At 36.2% G+C, this 16,863-nt stretch overlaps 1 protein-coding gene across 15 annotated transcripts in view; it reads left to right on the top strand.

The window, feature by feature from the left end:
- Positions 1 to 16,863, top strand: part of DMXL1 (Dmx like 1) — an 83,931-nt gene that overhangs the window by 61,703 nt on the left and 5,365 nt on the right. For 9 of the 15 annotated variants that reach the window (XM_082336742.1, XM_082336746.1, XM_082336741.1 and 6 more), the window contains 14 exons: positions 361 to 500; positions 839 to 924; positions 2,966 to 3,167; positions 4,441 to 4,567; positions 5,865 to 5,927; positions 7,823 to 7,909; positions 8,585 to 8,706; positions 8,821 to 8,962; positions 13,397 to 13,447; positions 13,723 to 13,783; positions 14,301 to 14,428; positions 14,597 to 14,689; positions 15,159 to 15,250; positions 16,185 to 16,237. In XM_082336742.1, the coding sequence (XP_082192868.1) occupies positions 361 to 500; positions 839 to 924; positions 2,966 to 3,167; positions 4,441 to 4,567; positions 5,865 to 5,927; positions 7,823 to 7,909; positions 8,585 to 8,706; positions 8,821 to 8,962; positions 13,397 to 13,447; positions 13,723 to 13,783; positions 14,301 to 14,428; positions 14,597 to 14,689; positions 15,159 to 15,250; positions 16,185 to 16,237 (1,447 nt within the window). Of the gene's footprint in view, positions 1 to 360; positions 501 to 838; positions 925 to 2,965; positions 3,168 to 4,440; positions 4,568 to 5,864; positions 5,928 to 7,822; positions 7,910 to 8,584; positions 8,707 to 8,820; positions 8,963 to 13,396; positions 13,448 to 13,722; positions 13,784 to 14,300; positions 14,429 to 14,596; positions 14,690 to 15,158; positions 15,251 to 16,184; positions 16,238 to 16,863 lie in introns of those variants that run through there. The other 6 variants (XM_082336735.1, XM_082336744.1, XM_082336740.1 and 3 more) reach the window with 5 other exon arrangements.

Here is a 16,863-nt window from a genome sequence, read left to right as displayed (position 1 = left end):
GAGAAAATACAGTGGTGGTTTTGGTTTCCACCTGGCAGACAACAAGCTTGTGTGTCCTATGTGTGGTTTGATATATCTGACGTGAAAGTAAAGCAAAATAAGAATTGGAAAACTGTTAGTATTTTCATTTTCAGTATTAGAATTTTGAGTAACGTAAAAAATGGTTAAGCTGTTAAAGTATGCAATGCTCATGGACAGGTACCCTTTTCATGAGGTACAAACAGCAAATGTTACTAAAATAAGATGATATGCCTGCTTTTTTTATAAAAAGTATTAAATATAATGATGTATTTTTCAAAAGATAATTTAAAACTAGATGTTGGCTAGAAGATACTCAAGGAATATTGTTTAAATTTTTAGCCTTTCCTTCCATCGCAAAGTAAAGTGGAATATGATTCAGAAGAGAGTCAGGAAAGTGGCGAAGATGATGAAGATATTGATGGTGATGTGTTTGCATCAAATTCACATAACCAAGAGCATTCTAATTCAAATTCATACAGGTAAGTAACTCTTTAGAATGCAAAATGTTCTGCAATGGCTAGACTTGCATTTCTGGCCTTTTATTTTTGAGATAATACACCAGTTACTTGATATTTTATGGCTGTGCATTATCTAGACTTAATAGTTAATTTTTCACAATGATTATTTTACATGTTTTATTAATACATGATATAGTGACTTTTGAATTCAAAGTATCTCTAATATTCTGAAATACTCTTTGTAGCTATCAGCAGTTTATAATAAAGATTTAAAGCTCTACATTTAAATCCTGATTGTGAATAAGTGAGAAAAATTTATTTTCCTATTAGTAAATGACTTACTAGTGCTTTCTTGTTAGTTGGTCACTGATGAGATTGGCAATGGTTCAGCTGGTACTTCACAATTTGAAGATTTTCTACCCTTTGGCTGGACATGATCTTTCAGGTAATAAGCAGCAGAGTTGTCTTTTCATACTTAACTACATTTAAAATCAGTGATGTGTTGAATAATATGTATGTTGTAGCTTTATTTTTAGTTTAAAAGTTCCTAATTTTTCCATGATCTGGGAATAATTGTTCTGATACTGTTTATTATATAGGTATTTTTATGAAATAACATGGTGGGTGGGCAAGATGAGTGGGTGAGAAGGAATGCTCAGTAGTTAGCAGAAGTCTCTGCATACTTAGTTTTTTCTTTGCCTCTTAGCCATGGACGAATGTTTACAATGTTTATTTCTTGGTAGAAGCCCTATAGTCTTTTGTAATTCAAGTTACATCATTCCTACTCCTTGTTTCATAGAGTCATGGAATGGTTTGGATTGTAAGGGACCTTTTAAAGATGATCGAGTCCAACCCCCCAGTTGTGGGCAGGGACGTCTTTCACTAGATCATGTTGTTCAAAGCCCCATCCAACCTGACTTTGAACGCTTCCAGGGATGGGGCATCTGCGGCTTCTCTGGCAACCTGTTCCAGTGTCTCACCATCCTCACTGTAAAAAATTTCTTCCTTATATCTAACATAAATTTATTCTCTTAGTTTAAAACCATTACTTCTTGTCCTGTCGCTGCAGGCCTTGGTAAAACGTCTGTCCCCATCTTTCTTATAAATTCCCTTTAAGTATTGAAAGGCTGCAGTAAGGTCTCCCCAGAGCTTCTCTTCTCCAGGCTGAACAACCCCAACTCTCTCAGCCTTTCTTCGTAGGAGAGGTGTTCCATCTCTCTGACCATTTTTGTGGCCCCCCTCTGGACCCGCTCCAACAGGTCCATGTCTTTCTTGTACTGGGGCCACAGAGCTCGATGCAGTACTCCAGGTAGTGTCTCATGAGAATGAATTAGAGAGGGTGAATCACTTCCCTCACCATGCTCCCCGTGCTTCTTTTTATGCAGCCCAGAATACGGTTGGCTTTCTGGGTGGTGAGCACACATTGCTGGATGACCAGTATCCCTAAGTCCCTGTCTGCAGGGTGGCTCTCAATCCCTTCATCCCCCCAGACTGTATTGATACTGGTGATTGCCCTAACCCAGGTGCAGGACGTTGCGTTTGTCCTTTTTGAACCTCATGAGGTTCACATGAGCCCACTTCTCAAGCCTGTCAAGGTTCCTCTGGGTGGCAACCCTTCTTCTAGCAAATCAACTATACCACTCATCTTGGTGTTATCTGCAAACTTGCTGAGAGTGCACTCGCTACTACTGTCTATGTCATTATCAAAGATATTGAACAGTACCGATCCCAATACGCACCCCTGAGGGGCACCACTTGTTACTGATCTCCATTTGGACATCAAGCCATTGACCACTACCCTCTAGATGTGACCATCCAGACAGTTTGCTATCCACTGAACAGTCTGCCCATCAAATCCATATCCTTCCAGTTTAGAGAGAAGGATGTTATGGGGGACTGTGTTAAAGGCCTTACAGAAGTCCAGATAGATGACATCCGTAGCTCTTCCCTTGTCCGCCTTTTCCAACTCTTTGGATGCAGTCATTCAGCCAATTCCTTATCCATCGAACAGTCCATCCATCAAATGCTTATCGCTCCAATTTAGAGGAAAGGATCTTGTGTGGGACTGTGTCAAAGGCCTTACAGAAGTCAAAAGCAGAGAACATCAGTTGCTCTTCCCTTGCCCACTAGCACAGTCAGTCCATTGTACAATGCCACCGGATTAGTCAGGCACGATTTGACCTTTGTGAAGCCATGTTGGCTTTGTCTCACCTGCCTGTCATCCATACGCCTTGACATAGCTTCCAGGAGGATGTGTTCCATGATATTTCATTTCTGTCAGCGTTGGAGAAGTCTGTTCCCGTATTTAGCAATGATAGCACAAAGCAGTTCATCTTTTTATACTTACAAATATCAAGGTGAGGTTTGAATAAAGCTTACTTTTGGAGATATTTGAAATACACTTCAGCCTTTGGCTGTGGAATTATCTTTGTTGAGGTTATAATGGAGAAGGAAGGTTTTTTATTATTGTTTACTTTTCTTTCTAGAGCTTCCAGTTAGCTCCCCAATATGCCATGCAGTTCTGAAAACACTACAGCGCTGGGAACAAGTTCTTCTCCGACGTCTTGAGCTGTATGGGGGTCCACCTCAACATTATATTTCAGTTCATGCTTCTGAAGATGCCTTAGCTGCTGGTCCTGCATTGCTTCGCCATAAAACTTTACTTGAGCCTACAAACACTCCTTTCAGGTGAGTCTAATTTCTATGAACACTGACTATATTATCTTTAATATACATCAAGCTTTGTTGTTAATGCATGTGACAGACCATAACTTCAATAACTATATAATGCCAGTTTCTAGACTTGCTTTAATCCATTGTGAACTTGTGGGTACACATCAGAATTCATGCACCTCTGGTCTAAAGCAAGATCAGGAAAAACAAAAGTTTCTAATTTTTGTAAGTTCTTTTATTGAAGCTTAACATTGATTTTGAGTGCCTCTGTGGAAAAACAATGGTTGACAATAAAATAACGACTAACAAATTTGCCCTGAAAGACAATTAAGGATGAGGGACAATGAATGAAATAATTGCCCCACTTTTGCAGGGAATAAAATTACATTCTTATCAATATCTTTTCCTAAGATGAAGTAAGAAATACTTACTATTTATAATATTTGCCTAGTTGTGACTCCATATAATTGCATGTTCAGCCAGAAAAGTCTGGTCAGTTTCTTAAATCATCACTTTTTAAATAGATTCCTGCCTTTTTAATCTTACTATCACCTGTGGTTGCAGAATCAACAGAAAGTCTGTCTTTTTGTTGTAAAATACCTCACAATTGTCACACTTAGTTTTAGTAACTTGAGCTGATTAAAAAGGAAGAGCTTAACATGTATCTGCTGCCTGGCGTTATTTTTAAATTATGATTTAAAGTGAGTCAAGGTTTGATGGATTTTGGCCTGCCATAAGCAGCTGTATTTGTATTTACAAGTTTTACTTGAGCATACAGTTTCTAGGGATAAGCATAAACATTTGAAATCTGATCTGATTCTACAGTCCTTCCAATTTTGTTACTGGAAAGTCATGGATGTTTCAGAGATGTTACACAGCTGGTGATGTGTTCCTAGCAGGAAGTGTTAGTCATTCATTGTCCATGTGATAGAAGCACTCATTAGCAATAAACAGAAATGATCCGTGTTGTAAAGAATGAGGTGGACTAATAAATAATCTGTATGCTGACCTTATTGTTGTGTAATCTCTTAAAGAGTTTTTTCTCACTTGTCCCAAGATCAGAGGTGAAAATGCTACTTGTTCTTTTCCTTCTTTCTTTTGCCACCTCCTCTCACACATAGGTTTGTCAGGAAGATGGTACCAGAATGCTTCTGAATAGCTCTTGTTTAGAGAGCTGTACTTTTTCTTCCGCATTTCTTCTGACTATAGTTTGATTATTATATAAGGTATTGCTGTCTCTTATAAGTATGAGCATGATGTCAATATTTATTTTAACTTTGTTCTGTAGATCTAACAGTCATGTTGCACTATCTGTGAAAAGGCTCTGGCAGTACTTAGTTAAACAGGAAGAAGTCCAGGAAACCTTTATCAGAAATATTTTTACAAAGAAGCGATGCCTGAATGAGGTTAGTATGGTATGTAAAATGCATAAAATGTTGCAGCTCAATCTATGAGCTTTTGCTTAAGTTATTTGGCTTTCTAGAGCATGAGTGTATAATATACTTGGCTATGACTCTAAATCGACAGTATTTCATATTGAAAAATCTTTGCCCATTGTTTCTTTGAATATTCTAAAAAATAATCAGTCTTTGACTGCAGACTGACACCTAACACCAGTTAGCCACAGTCAGCCTCTTCGTTAAGATCAGTATAAAAGCTGCCTCAAGGGAATGACAAAATTTAAAATTTCAAAGATTAAAACCAGTAACCTGATCAAGTGCTAAACATTTGAGTTTGTCCCTACCATGGTCATCTTGGGTTTATCCACTGGTTTCTGTCATGTTATGATTCAACTTTAATAGGAAAAATGGTCATACAACAGTTAATATTTCTGTCCCTGATAACTTGTCCCAGTGTCTAGCTGGAATCCAGGTTCCAGATTCAGTTAAATGTTTTAAAGTTGTAGTTCTGTAATGGAGTTTTGCTATTTTTTTCTCCCACTTTATTTGCTCCTTTTTTTTCCTTACTCAACCCTACTCCCAATAATTTGAAAGAATCACTTTTATTATAGAAAAACCTATGGAGTAGGAGAAACATAGGAGAAAGAAGCAGATCCAAACAAATTAAACATTCAGGAGAAAAAGAGTATTCATGACTAGCAAAGCCATGGCAGCAGAGAGTTCTGTATGAGCTAATCTTTGTCTTGTCACAACTAGAATTTTAGCTTGTTTGAATATTTGTGGCTGGCTGTTCACTACAGACTGCAATTAAAAGGAAAATTTTGTTTTGTCTTGTCCTTTGAAGATGCGCCATTTCTGATCATGTCTTATGTTAATGCGGCCGTGCTGCTATGCTGTATGGAAAGGTATTTTGGAATATTTTAGGTGGGCTTCATAGGTTTCCAATCAGGATTATTGACAGCCTTACACAGCATAGGTGTGTTGGCTTTATTTTGTATCCTCTTGTTACTGGCAAAATGTCAGTGGAGATGGCTTATTTTCCAAGAAATACGACTTTTGAGATGGACAAGATACTGTTACAGTACAGAATAGGTAAATCAGTGTCTTCTGTACTGTATATTGAGTTTAGAATTTGTTAATTACTGTTACTGTATAAAATACGTATGTGTGTGTGTGTGTATGCAAATGTACTGTTGTGTTTCAATTGTTCTGTGTTGGGGTAAACACCAAGGAATTAAGGATTTCCTTGATACCTTGCATGTTATGTCTTATCTTTATTCTTTGTTCTGTGGTTGTGCTTTCCTTGGTGAAGTCATTAGAGGAGCACAATGAAACCATGAAAAATTCTGTGGTGGAGGAGCCCATCGTCAATAAGGTACACAGTAGTAATGCTCAAATTAATTAGACCTTACATCATTATGAAATAGTTCCTTTTTGAAATGGTGCTGATCTCCCTTAAAAAAAAATCTTTGCTGACATAGCAAATAAACTTAAAAGTTCTATTTTGTAAGAGATTGAGTTAAAGTAGACTTGTGTTAGAGCCTATCTGAAACCAAGTGTATCTTAGCTGGATTAAACAATCAGGTAAGAACAATACGTATTATCAAATTCCATAGCTATGCCAAGTGAAGACCTGAGGTTGAGATTTGCTCAAGTGACAAAAATTCAGTAGTACTGTGGGAACATAGTACCTACAGGAGCTTTCACCAGTATGAGATGGCTAGAATAGTTGCCTGTAAATGAAGGTGGTTAACTGAAGTTAGAGCAGTTTGTTAGCATGATACTAGTTTGCTACCAAAAATTTTCGCTAAGCCTTAGTTTTAAGATGGTGACAAGTGAACCCATATAACAACTGTATAGCAACTTTCTTGAAAGATTGGTATGAGAGACTAAAAAAGTATAATACTATGCCTAGAAATGCAAACAAATACTGTATTTTTCAGCTGATCTTTTGCAAAACTAGTGAGAAGACAGAAATGAGAACATCCTGTGTCCTTGGGGTACCTTGTTGTTATTAATTATGCAATAACGCATTATTAGCTAGTAGGTAATTGGAACTGACCAGGGGAAAAACAATCTTAATTTCATGTGGGTTTGTTCACCACGCAACACTGATCATGTTTCTGTATCTGTTTGTCACTGCAGTTTTGTGCAGTCTTACATACATAAGATCATCGGAGTATCAATTTTGTTTTAATATTAAAAAATGTATTCTACTTCGTGCTGTATAACAGCTACAGACTTTTTTCAGACTTTTAAAAAGACTGTTTGCAGTTATTTGACAGCATCATCTTACTGTTTTTCAACTAAAATATCCTTGTTTAAATCTTTTGAAGACCAGAGAATTAAGAAATTGAAGGGGAGAGGCTGGGAAACGATAGTTCTGAAATAATTCTTTGTGTTTTGAAGAAAATACAGAATTTTACATTTGTAATTGAGGTTTGAATTTTTGTCACCATTTGTTTGGCAATGCCTTTTTTACTGTAAAATTATTTTGTAACTACAAGAGACTGGAGTCTGTAGTCTATCAGTTTAATACTTGCAGTGCTGAGCTCTTTAATTCTGAACAGGAGTACTACAGTGCTGGTAGAGTCCAGAATTTTGTGTGCCGACATATAGCTGGATGCATTTCTAAAATACAAAAAGGTAGACAAGATTCAAATATAACATTAGATTGCATTAAGAAAAAAGAAAAAATAAAAATATGATAGTAAAAAGTTTGTAGTACTGGAATGTTCAGGATTCCAGATTTATTTGATGGTGGAGAATGGTGAACAGATAAGCTGACAAAGCTCAAATTTATTTTCCTGCTCAGGATCTTGTCTGCACCTTCTGTTGGACTATTTCATCAGTTTCAGTGGCAGAAAGTGTTTGCTAAGAGCAAGAAAACATTTAGCAAATTTTTTTAAGAGCAAAACATCAGGACTCAATTTTCTTATTGTCAACACCCCCAAGTGTGCATGTAGCCTCGCTGTTTTTCAGCATCCCTGAGAACGAGCACAGTACTGTGAATTCTGTGACAAATTATGCTTTCTGTGTTGCTGTGGTAACCTCAGCGTGACAGTGGGAGGCTAGATTATTACCCATGAAACAGGTTTACTGTAACTATTACAGGTTATATTTGTCATATTTTCTTAGAATTAAAATAGAGAGAAAAAAATAACCAAACATAAAATTTCATATGATCCAGTGTTTGGTCTCTGTACTTCCAGTAAAGAGCAGTGTTCCATAGAAGTTTGCATTTAAATATGCTTTAATTTTTAAATACAGATAGAAACAGATTTGGGATACCCAGGAGGCAAGGCAAGAATAATCCATAAAGAGTCTGACATCATTACTGCTTTTGCAGTCAATAAGGTGAGTATAAAAGAGGTAGAATAATCTAATTTTGTTGTCCTTCCACCTGATAAACAGGCAGTAGTCCCATTATGAATGGGTGAGATATCCTTTGCCAGCCATCCTGCTGCAGCTTGAACTCTTAGAGCTTCCTTCTCTAAAGCACTTCAGAATTGTCTTTTCATAATCAAACAGTTCTACTACAAATTGTCTTTTTTTTCTATTGTGCAATGGATTGAGGGAAGGGAAAGGTGGCCTCTACTTTTTCTTTAAGCTTGTGTGTAGAAGCATTTTTTTTTCCTTCTCTGTTAAAGACAGCCAGGAAGTCATCTTTTCTTCTCCTGTTGTAACTATTTAAGCCTTAAGTGGAGGAGGGGAGCTTGGTTGCAAGCATTGTAGTATAGTTACCTCTTGTTTATCCTCTGAGGAAAGCAAGGAGAAACTAGAGCTCCTTGAGAGAGGTATAAAATACAAATAGTATTTGATGCTATCCCAGATGTAGATAAACTTTTAAAAGGGAAATGTCAAGTTTAGACAGTTTAAGTATATAGATTTATAGACAAAAATGTTTGGATTTTGTAAATTGATTAAGTGTATATTTTTTGAACAACTGTACCATAAACAGAGAAAATTAAAAAAAGCACCTTTTTGAGTATTCCTTTTGTACCTGCCTTTGTGTGTGTTACTTTTTTTCAGGCAAATCGGAACTGCATTGCAATAGCATCGAGTCATGACATTCAAGAATTAGATGTTTCTGCAATTTTAGCTACACAAATCTATACCTGGGTTGATGATGATGTGGAAATAGAAAATAAAGGGTATACTTTCTGTTTCCAATATCACAGCTTGACTGTGTATAAATCAGTGTTAATAAAGCATGGTATTTAATGGTGTTGTTTGAAATCTAACTTACAATGTTGTTTCATTTATAGGGCTGATGATTTCTTAGTTATACATGCTCGAGATGATCTGGTAAATGTTCAGGGAACCACTCCTTACACTCATAGTAATCCCGGCACACCTATCAATATGCCTTGGCTTGGTAGTACACAAACTGGCAGGGGTGCATCTGTGGTAAGTCGCTTGTCAAAGATTAGCCTTATGTACTCTGTTTACTTCTCTCCTTTTGTCTGTTACTGGTCATATTTTACAATTAGCATGTGAGTAAATGTAGTTTCTCTGTGTAGTCAAGGCAAGCTGAAATTTTTTATAATCATTCAATTAATAGCTTAAAATACTGCACGGAATTTAGGACACAGTAACTAAGCAAGCAAAGTTTTTAGTCAAGCCGTATACGCTTAAGATACATAGTTTAAAAATAAAGAATCAGGGTTCAGCTAAGAAGTTGCAGTTTAAATTGTTCTTTAATGACTTGAAGCCAAATGCTGTATCTAAAGAGTATATATTCAGGAGATTTCAGGATATAAATTCATAAAGATTGCGTAGAAATATTTGTGTGAAATATTGAGGTAACTGTTATTTTAATCATAATCTTAAGTTTCATTCTAAGTTCCAGACCATTCCAGTTTTTATGTAAAAGTAAATACCAACTTCTGCTCTAGTACAAAGTACCATTGTAGTGCACTGTATATTCATATGAGCCTGTATTATAGAAAGGGCAGCAAATGAACTCTTGAAGCAGATTTCACTGGCAGGACAGAGGCTTCAGTTGAAATTAATTAAACGCTGGAAACTGAGCAACTTAAACTTGGGAAAAATAGGGATTCTTGATTTCATAAGAAAAATGAGGAAGGCGGTACTGCAGAAATAGGACCAGCTACAAGCGTCATGTATAGTTTGAACTACACGTCATGCTGATGCATGACTGTTTCTCTCCAAATCTGTTTTCAGCTCTGTCATCTCTGAAGTGCTGCACAGTTTTGCCATAACTCTGTTCAGTAGCATTATTAAATATCTCACCTCTGAAGATCATGTTTTAGCAGAGAAGGTCAGTTTCACTGTTCAGCATTTCTGAAATACATTAGAGTGAGAGATGCCCAGTAAAGTGTAACTAGGTCCACATGAGCAAATTGATCCTTCTGATCATAGAGGTGACACCTGCACAAGGGTGGCTCTTACTTTTAGAGATAGATTCTGTTAGAATGAAGCTTGGCCCTGAGCAAAAAGCTATTAGCTCAGATTTAATTCAGATCCAATGATAATTCTAGTCTGGCCATTAACATACTTACCTTAGTTCCTATGAAGCGTAGATGCTCTCTAATAATGCAGATCTCTTGATTCGTTTAGCTGGGAGATGCTTAGCTTCGGACCTACTTAACTGGACTGAAATGGTCCTACAAGACACATGTATCTCTTAACCTGTCTGCACATAGATATGGAGTTTTCCTGGATAACTGAATGCATTAAGTCTTGTGACTTGACTGCACTTTGTGGTATTTAATAGCTCAGAGCAAGTCCATGAGTGGTGGCAGAATGAAAGAACCATATGCTAATTTATATTGTAGTTGGTTTTTAAAAATATTGGATGGTTAGGAGGAGTAAATAAGGAATGAGCATTATAAGAATGATAATGTTATCCACATGTGGAAGTAATACCCAGTATCACTTGTGCCAGTACCTACACCTGTCCCTTCTGTTTAGGAACTGCTGATCCTAGTTGCCAGTTTTGCAGCTCTGGTATCACAATCAGGTCTCTTCTGCAAGAATTCTTTGAATGACTTTGCCACTTTCTCCTCTCACTTCCATTGATATAGATATATACATATATATAGATTTTGAGTGTGTTTGTGTATTTCTCAACAAAGTAATTACATAATCTATTAATGTAAACTATTCTTACATGACTTTCTATTTTATATGTAGTAAAACTTTCTTACCTGAAGATATATGGCTATGCTTGTGTTGAATGTGTTTGCTGTTAAACTTTGGGCCTAAATTTTGTTTGCCATACTGTTTGACCGTGGCAGAGTAGAGAACCAACCACAGCACACAACGACACCTGCCCACTAGGGAGGGGAGACAAAGGTACTGAATGAAGGACAAAGTAAATGAAGGAAGATAGAAGGATTCTTGGGAATAGTGTTACTGTGGAAGGACTCAAATCTGGAGTAAAACCAGCTTCACCGAATCTTTCTGTCGCAGCTACTTGTTACTTTGTTCCTTCAGATACTGCTTTCGATCATTGTTCACATCTTTGCTTTTCCATAATTTGCAGCCCATTTAGTAGATAGAGCCCACTGTTCTTTACTATTACCGGCTTTTCAGTTTTGTTGTCTTTGCTTCACTTCCATCAACAAGGGAAACTACTGGACTTACAATACTCAGGCAGTTAACGTTTTATTAGCTCTAAGGTTTTTTTGTTACTCTTCACTATTTCCTGTTACGCAGTTCATACAAGGTAAGTAAGGAGGCTCACCACCAGATCCTTCAGTACACTGTGTTTACATCGTTCTTACAGGAGGTGTTTCTAAGAGAGCACTGAAATAAATAGTGCATACTCTCAGCTTTGAAACTCGGGTAATGTTTAACAGCTTGTCTGCCAAACCAGTACGACTGACACCAATATTCACCAGTTTAATAACTGGTGGGTCAGATTTTAAGCTTTTATATTCTTCAGTCCTACTGTATATTAGGCTCAAAGCACCCAACTCTCCAACAAAGCAATCAGTGTTCTAGCCATCAGCTGTTGTTAAGGGGGAACTGACAGAATCAAATGTCAGTTACATTGGTAATGAAAGTATTTGCATTTGATAATGATACTTGGCTTCTAAATCAGAGATGGTGCACCAGAAATTTATGTTAGCATAGTCTTTCAAAAGCATGTTTCTGTAAGCATGCATTTTTCCAAAGCATAATACAGTAGGCGTCAGGAGATCACGATGCATGCTTATCTGTTGAATGAAGGAATATGATTTCCACTGAGTTCTGGATAAAAGTTAGTAGCTAGAAAACTCAACACAGCCCTTCATTTTGGTGAAGAAATAGAATGAACATGAATAATTTTTCTTTCACTTACACATAGAGATAAATTGTAAGTTTAAAGTATTGCAATTATTTACTGATTGGTATATGCATTAATGTTTGAAGAATATCATCCTCTGTTGTCTTGTCCTAAATCTTATAATGTATATATTGTTCTATTCACCAATGTTTTACCAAACCATTGAGCTTTTTCCCTTGTCATTTAAAGTACTTACACAAAAAAAAGGAAAATATGTGTTTGAAAAATCTTATTTTTTGTCTTCAGGAAAGTGTTTTGAAATGAACTTGGGTAACCAAGAGGCATAAAGCTTTCTCTTCAACAAATAATAAAGCTTTGAGAATTGAAAGATCTAAATCTGCTTCCAAAATGTAATTAAGAGGATTGCAATTCCTCCACTAATCTAAGCCCCAGGAAATTTTAGCAAGAAAATCAATCCTTTCCCTTCCAAGTGTTTTTCCTCCTTTTTGTTTGCAAACTGAAAATGTGGAGAACATTGTTTTTGAACTCTTTGGATCACATTTAGTAACGTGAAGCAAGAGCATGAACATGATTCTAAGTAAAAACTTGTAATTAATACGTTCTTCTAGTTGACAACCTGACATGATTGGAGGCTTGGGGAGAATAGCATATTTAAAATACTTAATTTGCTATCTGCTGTTTCAGAGACAAAGCAGTGGCAGAATACTATACAAAATCATAGCAGTTGAAAGTCACAGTTGGAGTTGATGATCTTAAAGGTCTTTTGCAACCTAAATGATTCTATGAAAGTAGTTCAGTGCCAGCTTGCTATTGATGCGTAGAAGTGGTAAGCTGCTGTGTTGAAAGTGAGTGCTCTGGCAACAAACTTTTGTGTTATCATTTGAAGTTAACACCTGGAACAAATATAAACTTATGCCCTGTTCTCTCTCAAATGTTCAGTTAAATAATACATGCATAAGCAAACTGAATCCAACAATTTTCTGAGGAAAGGCAGTCCTTAATGTAGTCAGATGCTTTTGAGGAGAACTAATAGGACATAGAAGAATGAACACTTAACTTTGGCATACATTAATAGAAAGAAAAGAAGGGAAGAGACATGCAAAGAAAATACAGGTGCATTTCCCTGATGAAAAATCCCTACTGTTTCTTTCCAATAGTGGTATTGTGGGTTGGACTTATGATTTAATTAGATGGTGGGGTTTTATCTTAATTGTCTAATGTCTCCAGTCCTCTTCATATATTGAACTCTTCCCAGTTAGGAATTAAGCAACTAAGAAAAAGAGCATTCTTGGTCATGTACTTTGCTTAAAGCAAAGTCTGGAATTTAGGAACACAAGTGCTGCTGAAAATCCATTGGATGTGTATTTGCAAAATTACAAACTCTTCTGAAGAATTTTTTGTTTACCAGTTGCTGAGTATATTGCTTATTCTGGATGGCCACAAATAATCACTTTTCAGTCAATGACAATAAATTAACTGGAGTTGAAAATAAATATATTCCTTCCTATTTTTTACTTCTGTTAAAGTTTGTTTACCTCTTTCTTTCCATGCTTCTGCCTCTCTCTTGCTTATCTTACAATATTCAGGAATATTCCAATAAATTTAATGGAATCAGAAAGGAATTGGCAAGAAAAGAGGTAAGACTGCAGTCTAAGGAGTGTTTATATTTGGATCCATAAATCTCTGAAGCAAAAAGTTAATTTACCTAGATGTATAAAGCTGCAAAAGTATTAACATCTACACTAGTCTTGGAAGAAACTGACTTCTGTCTGAATCTCTAAACCCAGTACTTGCTTTCAGTAGGAATTTTGATAGGAAACAACTCTCTGTGATCACTAATGATTCTAGTTCAGTAAGTTTTTTGTTCAGTAGTATTGTTTAATTATTTTATATTATTTTGTATATTGAACAGATGCTCAAGAAGGCTATTAATAATGTCAGAAGAATGGCTTCTCATCCAACATTACCATATTGTAAGTTTGGTTTTGTTAAAAAAAGACAAAAGTTATCTAAAGATTATATATTTACTTCTTGGCCCTGTTTCTTAGTATGTTGCTATTTTGTACGAGCATAGTATATGTTGTAAAAGTTGCTTATAAGCCCTATTTTACTGAAACTATTTTTCATTTCCAAAAAAAAATAATACCGGTGATATAGAATTATGTTTTATTTGTGACTTGGATGAAAGATAGTAGGAAAAAGATACATTATTATCTCTGAGTAAATAGCTTGTATTTCAGTTACCATCTAAGTAGAGTTCTTAATTAAATAATGAGTAAGTACAGTTCAATAAGGTTTGAATAATATGGGTTTAAGTTTCAGTGGTACCAACTACTCCTACAGTATGCCAGGTACTATGGCACTTATGTGGCACTAGTTGTTTTGAGGATTTTGTGAGCTGGTGTGAGATTTCTTAAAATTTTGGAAGAAACCTTCCTGCTCAATTGCTACAACACCTGTGAAAAGTTATGTAAATATTTTCTGTTGCAGACCTGACAGGTGCTCAAGATGGTAGCGTAAGAATGTTTGAATGGGGTCATGCACAGCAAATCACATGTTTTCGGTCTGGTGGCAACTCAAGGGTAACTCGAATGAGATTCAATTACCAAGGAAATAAGGTAACTGACAGAATGCTTCTGTCCTTACCCTCTTCTCTTCCCCCCCATGCCCCCAATATGTTTTTAAATTAGCAGTAACATCACATTCTTCAAATATAGTTTCTCTGAATTGTGGATAATTTATCTGTAATACATACATATGTTTTTACAATTAATATCTTTTTTCAGTTTGGAATTGTTGATGCTGATGGATATATAAGTTTATATCAAACAAATTGGAAATGTTGCCCGCTTACTGGAACTTCACCTAAACCATATTTGGTAAGCTGAAAACTAAATTTGCTTCCATAAGCTTGTGTTGCGCTCTCTTATTTCCTTCGCCCTTTAGAATAGTTAAGAGAGCAGGAATTGTGCTGATAACCAGTATTAATCAAGATTTAATAATATATTGTTGCCATCCTGTGATCTGTATGACAGACAAGTTCTTAAATCCTAATCATACTTAGTAAGTTAGAGTGTAGAAAATGCAATGTTAGATCTGAAATAACTTTAATATTCTTTGAGACTTGTCAATAATTGTCAATTGTTAATTAATTGTGAATAGCGCAGGACTGGAAAGTATACTTCTAGGAAAAATTAAGAGTATCAGAAAGCATACACATATCTTTATATCCTGTGTTCTTTAAGTTGCTTTTGAAACAGCTCACCTTTTTGAGGAAGTTCAAGATTTCATGCTTCCACAAAATACATTTCTTTTTTAATTAATAATTTCTAAACTGCAATTTTTCAGACCTGGCAGTGTCATAACAAAACAGCCAATGACTTTGTTTTCATCAGTTCATCATCTTTGATAGCCACAGCAGGATTGTCTTCTGACAACAGGTAAGAACTGCTGTGATAACACATAAAAATGAAGTGGTGCCATGTTTTCTCTCCTTCCCTCCCTCTCCCTGTTTTTTTTAATGATTCTCCTTAAGCAGTTTTAAGAGCAATGTGTGTACTCCTGCTCGCTCTCTTTCTTTGTGGGAGTGAAGCAATGTTTGCAGCTAAATTCTATGTGCCTATTAAAGGAGGTTCCATAGGGAAGCATAAATCCTCTGTTCATGTTCCATATGAGGAAAAGGGGAGAGGGAGGTACTGATCTCTCCTCCCTGGTATCCAGTGACAGGACATATGGGAATGGTTCAAAGCTGCATCAGGGGAGGTTCAGACTTGACATTAGGAAGCATTTCTTTACCAAGAGGGTGGTCAAACACTGGAACAGGCTTCCTAGAGAGGTGGTTGATGCCCCAAGCCTGTCAGTGTTGAAGAGGCATTTGGACAGTGCCCCTAATAACGTGCTTTAGGTTTTGGTCAGCCCTGAATTGGTCAGGCAGTTGGACTGGATGATCATTATAGGTCCCTTCCAACTGAAATATTCTGTTCTGTTCTATTCTATTTTATTCATATGAGCCTGTCTTAAATTATTTTTATAGACGTAGGGTGTAGCTCTTGATTTCACACTTATTTTAAGTAAGTTTTGATCAAGAAATAGCGAAAACTGCAAACATTCAGGTGAATTCAGCCACAAAAGATTGTAATCTCAAAATGAATTCTTTATGAGAACAAGTCGTAGAATGGTTGTGTAGAGGGTATGTTCTTGCACTGTAGGTATAACTATGAAAGTAACTTGAGGTCTGCTCAAAAGTAATCACTGGAAGTCTGTTCACAGTGCTTTTATGCCTGAAACAATCTTTTTAAGGTTCAGATGACTTTTCAAGTGTTCGAAATACTTCAGAACATTTCTCACTGCATTAAAACATATTTTTTTCTACAGAAATATTTGTCTTTGGGATACTTTGGTTTCACCTACAAATACCTTGGTGCATGGTAAGTAAAATACAACCAGGAAAATACCTGATCACAGTAAAAAATACATATGTGTGTGTCTGTATGGAAAAGTTATTGTGGGAAGTAATTTTAATATTAGCAATAAAAGATCTTTCACAGTCCTGTGTGAGTGCACCAGCAGGAATATAAAAACAGATTCTTGAGAAATGACTTAGTGTTATATACAAATGATTGGTTTCATGGGTATAAGCACCTTCCTTTGCATACCATGTATCTTTTCACCACGAGTGCAACCCCTGACAGCCAGACATCTGTAATTTCTGTTCATTTTTAAAAGATTCTGAGCAACTCCTGCTTGCAGTGACAAGCATGTTAAGACAACAGCTATAACGCTGTCAAAACTACAGTTTTTAGCACAGTTATAAGATACATATTTGCAGGACATGCATCCACACCCTTCAATTCAAGGTTCCTATGGCTGTGTCTGTACTCATAAATCAGAGAGGCCCCACTCAAAATTGATCAATTAAGTGTTAGACCAAATAATGGTACTACAAAGATAGCATTGAGCACTTGCAGATACATTATGTATTTAGAGAATATGAGAGGACATGCTTTTTATGAACTGTTGCCTCTGTGAAAATCCTGTCCTCAGAGAAGCTGTA

Source organism: Platalea leucorodia, assembly GCF_965183815.1.
Source record: "Platalea leucorodia genome assembly, chromosome: Z".
In the NCBI taxonomy this organism is placed as follows: Eukaryota; Metazoa; Chordata; class Aves; order Pelecaniformes; family Threskiornithidae; genus Platalea; species Platalea leucorodia.
This window is presented reverse-complemented; position numbering and strand designations above follow the sequence as displayed.